We start from the raw sequence: 6000 nt of genomic DNA, 5'->3' as shown, positions 1-6000 counted from the left end.
GCCATCTGCAATCCGACCCCACCACCAAAGACATCTTTCCCTCCCCACCCTTATCTGCTTTCTGGAGGGACCACTCTCTCCGTGACTCCCTTGTCCGTTCCACACTCCCCTTCAGCCCCACCACACCCGGCACTTTTCCCTGCAACAGCAGGAAGTGCTACATCTGCCCCCATACCTCCTCCCTCACCCCCATCCCAGGCCCCAAGAAGACTTTCCACATCAAGCAGATGTTCACCTGCACATCTGCCAATGTGGTATACTGCATCCGCTGTACCCGTTGTGGCCTCCTCTACATTGGGGAAAACAAGCGGAGGCTCGGGGACCGCTTTGCAGAACACCTACGCTCGGTTCGCAATAAACAACTGCACCTCCCAGTCGCGAACCATTTCAACTCCCCCTCCCATCCCTCAGATGACATGTCCATCCTGGGCCTCCTGCAGTGCCACAACGATGCCACCCAAAGGTTGCAGGAACAGCAACTCATATTCCGCTTGGGAACCCTGCAGCCCAATGGTATCAATGTGGATTTCACAAGCTTCAAAAATCTCCCCTCCCCCTACCGCATCCCAAAACCAGTCCAGCTCGTCCCTGCCTCCCTAACCTGTTCTTCCTCCCACCTACACTCACCTTTACTGGCTCCATCCCCGCCTCTTTGACCTGTTTGTTTCCTCTCCACCTATCCTCTCCTCTATCCCTCTTCTATCCGCCTCCCCCTCTCTCCCTATTTATTTCAAAACCCCCTTCCCCTCCCCCTTTTCTGATGAAGGGTCCAGGCCCGAAACGTCAGCCTCTCTGCTCCTATGATGCTGCTTGGCCTGCTGTGTTCATCCAGCCCTGCACCTTGTTGTCTCAAATGATCTTGTAGCACAGATTGAAATTGGTGGGTACGATGTTGTGGGTCTCACAGAGATGTGGCTGCAAGGAATCAGAGCTGGGAACTAAATATCCAAGGATACACGTCCTATGAAGAGGAGAAGTAGATGGGCAGAGGGGTGCGGTTGCCTTGTTAGTAAAAAATGAGATTAAATCGATAGCAAGAAGTGGTATAGAGCCAGAACGCGTAGAATCTGTGTGGGTACAGTTGAGGAACTGCAAAAGAAAAAGGGTCTTGATTGGGTTTACATAAAGGCCTCCTAGCAGTAGTTGGGCTGTGAGCAGAAAATAAATCAGGAGATAGAAAAAGCATGTAGAAAATGCATAATTACAATAATAATTACAATCTGGGTGACTATAGTATGCAGATGGACTGGAAAACTTACATTGGCAGTGGATCTCAAGAAAAGGAATTCGAGCAGCTTGTGGTACAGCCCACTAGGGAACAGGCAATTCTGAATTTGGTGATGTGTAACGAGTCAGACTTGATCAGGGATCTTAAGGTGAAGGAACCCCCAGGGGGCAGTGACCATAAATGATAGAATTCACCTTGCAGTTTGTGAGGGAGAAGCTGGAATCCAATGGAACAATATTACAATTGAGTGAAGGTAGCTGCAAAGACATGAGAGTGAGCTAGAGTTGATTGGAATGGGGGTGCAGCAGGGCAGACGGTGTAGCAGCAATGGCAGGAAGTTCGGCGGGGGTGGGAGGGGGGGAATGGATTTGAGACACACAACAGAAATTCGTCCCAAGGAAGAAGAAGCATACAGGGAGGAGTACAAGGCAACCATGTCTGACAAGGGAAGTTAGGGATAGCATAAAAGCAGAAGATAAAGCATGCAATGTAGTAAAAATGAGTGAGAAGCTTTTAAAAACCAGCAGAGGATGATTTTAAAAATGGAGAGGATAAAATATGAGGGTTAGCTAGCTGGTAATATGAAAAAAAGATTCCAAGAGTTTTTTTTAGATGCAATAACTGTAAGAACAAGGCAAGAGTGGTTATTGGATATCAGGAGAATGAAGCTGGAGAAGTAGTAGTAGGGAACAAAGAAATGGTGACAAACTGAACAGGATCTTTGCATCAGTCTTCATGGTGGAAGACACCAGTAGCATACCAGAACTTCAAGAGAGTCAGGGGGTAGAGGGCAGTGTCAGTGGCCATCACTAAGGAGAAGGTGCAAGACAAGCCAAAAGGTCTGAAGGTGGAATAATCATCCGGACCAGATGGAATATACCCCAGGGTTCTGAAGAAGATAGCTGAGGAGATTGTGGAGGCACTGCTGGTGATTTTTCACTAATGGCTGGAGTCAGGGAGGATCCCAAAGGACTAGAAAATGGCTAATGTAACACCCCTGTTGAAGAAGAGAGGGAGGCAGAAGACAGGAAATTGTAGACCAGTTAGCCAGTCTTTGGTTATGGGTAAGACTTAAGAGTCTATCATTAAGAATAAGATGCCAGAGTATTTGGAAGTGCATGGTAAAATAGGGTTGAGTCAGTAAGGCTTTGTCATGCCTGGCAAATCTGTTAGATTCTTTGAGGAGGTAACATGCAAGTTAAACAAAGGAGATCTAGTGGATGTGATCTATTCAGATTTCTAGCAGGCCTTTGACAAGGCGCTGCACAGGAGGTTGTTAAATAAGATAAGACACCATGGTTTTAGGGGCAAAGTACAGGCGTGGATAGAGGATTGGCTGATTGGCAGAAGGCAGACAGTGGGGATAAAAGGGTCTTTTTCAGGGTGGCAGGCAATGACTTGTGGAGTTCAGCAGAGGTCAGAGTTGGGACCACAACTATTCATGTTACGTATTAACAATCTGGATGAAGGAACTGAGGAACTGAGGGCATTGTTGCTAAGTTTGCAAATGACACTAAGTTAGGTGAAGGGACAGATAGTGTTGAGGAAGTGGGGAGGCTGCAGAAGAACTTGGGCCAGGAGAGTTGGCAAAAAAGTGTCAGATGTAATACAATGTGGGAAAGACTTTTCTCAGATCACTCTTGATTCTTTTGAAATGTGACTTTATATCTATGATGTCTCATTCTTGTCCCTTTCACAAGTTTTAAAGACTAATGTTTAGTCCTTGAATTTTCAATCTTTTGTTACAGTAAACGTTGAAAAATATGAAGTCTTGTGGTGTCATCCTTCAACTATGAACAGAAATTTTGAATTCCTTTTTAAAAGTCATTGGAATCCACAGAGATTGCAACATTACATAAATAATTTAAAAAGTGTACTTAACTTTTGATTCACAAATCATAGAATCATTGTGATTATACTGAGTTATGGCGATCTTGACTGTAAATAAATAAATTTACTGATGCTCCAACTCACGGTTAGTTGTTTTGTTGTAACTCCTGCATCAATAGCTGCCCTGTGCATTGCCCGTAGTGTGTCCAAATCTGGAGCTTCAATGAATACCACATAAGGCATGAACTCAGATGTCCTCAGAACCTTCAGTGCCTAAAAGACAAGGATATTGTTTTTCTCTTTCTGTACCATGGCCCTGATTTTAAGCACTGCTTCTATCCACATTCCTCATTGGGTATGGAAGGGAGGGTTAAAATTTTGGCAATGAGCAATCAGATCCTATTTCTTTCGGTTTCAAATTTTACAAATTTCATTCATGCGAGTGGAAGAGTGGCTGGGATCCTTCCTCCAAAAGCAGTCAGCCAGAGTACGAGCAGATCATTGATTTCAGCAGTGCCGCCACCTACAGTGGCCACCATTGTAACTGCAGCTCTCACAAATGGGCATGGGTCTTTCCACAAGGTGAGTAGGGTCAGGCATCACTGAGGCCAGTCAGGCAGACCTCAGTGAGGAGCCATGGGCAGTTGGTAAGGGCAGGCAGGGACAAAGGTATGTTTTCATTGGGGCCACTGGTTGTTTGATTAGGAGGAAGCCCCTGAGAAACACCTCTGCCACCCCCTTCACACTACGGCCAGTAAGGAGGCCACCAGGGTTTATGAGGCAGCTTCTGAAGATTGGTGGAGGGCCCACTAGCCATTTGTAAAGTAGCAGAAGAGATAAGAAGAGGATTTAAATAATCATTCAGGTCTTAATGTCTGGGCATGGAAGCTGACTTCCATCATCCCCACTGCTGATTCCATGGCATTGTGGTGGCTTCGCTCATTGCCCTGGCCACCACTCCCAATTCTCTCCTCACCATTTTATGATGCTGCAAACCCACCCTGAACAGCCTTCCCCTGTAAGTTGGGTAAAATTCAGCTCATAGTTTGATACTGGTTAATGAATTAGCAGTGTGCCAACATCTCACAATAAGAAATCAATATGCATTTTCAGATTAACAGATAATGATGAAGCTGCCCGTGAAACTGTAGAGACGTCAGCACACAATATGATAAATATGCTGTGGAGACTATTTTTTGTCGCTATAGCGCAGCTTAGTCCCTTCATGCGCAACTAACTTAATGATTGTTTACTGCAATGACCGACCTGGAAGTAAAAATCAATTTGTTTTTACACTGACAGTTTCAAAACTTCATTGAACTGCTAACACTTGAGCCAAATAATTTCAGATTAAAAACTTAGATTCAAAATAAATTGTATAGTTTAAAGGATAAAAAGACTCAATTCTTACAAGTGAGCTTTACAATGCTATGATAAGTATCCACAACATGATTTTTTTAGATTTTATATTAAAGGCCACGATGCATTTATTATTTATTGTAACTTTTTAATGGGCATTTCAGGCAAACAGCCTGAAGACCAATTCTACAGTAAATAGATTTTCAAATTGATAATATCAACAAAATTATGTTGCAATAATGCAAATATCCAAGCCTTCCAGTACCTGTGGGTTTGCATCCAAGATGCATATTTTTCCACATTCAACTACCTCATGGATGGAATCGATCTTTGTCCCATAAAGGTTTCCTTCATATTCACCATGCTCCAGGTACCGCCCACCTTTGATGTCATTTTCCATTTCAGAACGGGACACAAAAGCGTAAATATGACCATCATTCTCATCCTCCTTTGGCTTTCGTGAGGTGACTATATTGAAGGGATACAACAAGAAACTTCAATCACTTCACTGAGAAAGATCAGACTTCAAATTAAGAAACCAAAGTTCCATTCCAAGACTTGGTGATACATCACAATTCCTTCAGAGTCGCTGGGTAAGAAGCCTTGAACTCCTTCCCTAACGGCATTGTGGGTCTACCTACAGGACATGCAGCAGGTCAAGAAGGCAATTCACTGCTGCCTTCTCAAGGACGAGGAGTGATGGGTAATAAACACTGGTCCAGCCAGCAGTGCTCACATCCCATGAAAGAAGTTTTAAAAAGTACACGAGTGGTCTCTCAACAGCTGTCAAGAGAAAAATTATGCTAATAATTTGCAGAAAGACTCTTCAGCAGAACTGGAAACTGAATTATCAATCAACACATTAGCAGGACTTAGAGAGAAAAAATAGGTGGAAATCTTAATCCAAAGGGCAAGGAGGGGGAATATTTCTAAACCTGGAAGCCAGCCAGCTCCTGCTATGGCCCAACCAGTCTTCTCATCACATCTTAAATGCACAAAACACTAGCATTAGCCCAACAGGTGAACAAAAAAAAAAGAACTATGGCTGCCAGAAATCAGAAACAAAAACAAAAATTGCTAGAAAATCTCAGCATGTCTGGCAGCCTCTGTGGAGTGAAATCAGAGTTACATCCCTGGTGTTGTATTCATTCTCAGAGGCTTCATGCAGAAAGTGGATCCTCTTTCCCAACAATTTCCAGTACAAAGACCTCCAGTACTTTGTGCAAGTATCAGGGGGGCGTTTCCTCTTCTCTCACATTTTGGGCACTTCTGCTTACACTTAATTCCTGCACAGTGAGCTAGTGGCAGCTTTCCCACAGTTAGTGCCATTCCATTTTAAGAAGAACAATCTGCTTTTAAAAAGTGCAGGTTATCTAGATTCCAGGCTAAACCAGCATGCTGCTGGGGCCCCTGTTAAGTTTGCAGCCAGCTAGCAGCACAGGGTACTCTCACCTGAAACCATGGTAATGAGGAATTGGCATCAGCTTAATATGCTGCCTACCTCCACTGCACTGGGTGCTGGCTGAATGCAAATTGCAAACAAGTGCCAGAAAATATAATTAAACCAGTTATCAGCCCTATAT

The 6000-nt window shown here is 44.0% G+C and overlaps 1 protein-coding gene across 2 annotated transcripts in view; it reads right to left on the bottom strand.

Annotated features, from left to right (window-relative positions):
* The window catches only part of mpp2b (MAGUK p55 scaffold protein 2b), a 526590-nt gene that overhangs the window by 3194 nt on the left and 517396 nt on the right, over positions 1-6000 (bottom strand). For both annotated transcript variants that reach the window (XM_048614628.1, XM_048614629.1), the window contains 2 exons: positions 4683-4885; positions 3203-3331 (listed from right to left, as the gene is read on the bottom strand). In XM_048614628.1, the coding sequence (XP_048470585.1) occupies positions 3203-3331; positions 4683-4885 (332 nt within the window). The remainder of the gene's footprint in view (positions 1-3202; positions 3332-4682; positions 4886-6000) is intronic.

The sequence above is a fragment of the Rhincodon typus genome, chromosome 30 (assembly GCF_021869965.1).
Source record: "Rhincodon typus isolate 14 chromosome 30, sRhiTyp1.1, whole genome shotgun sequence".
Taxonomy (NCBI): Eukaryota; Metazoa; Chordata; class Chondrichthyes; order Orectolobiformes; family Rhincodontidae; genus Rhincodon; species Rhincodon typus.
This window is presented reverse-complemented; position numbering and strand designations above follow the sequence as displayed.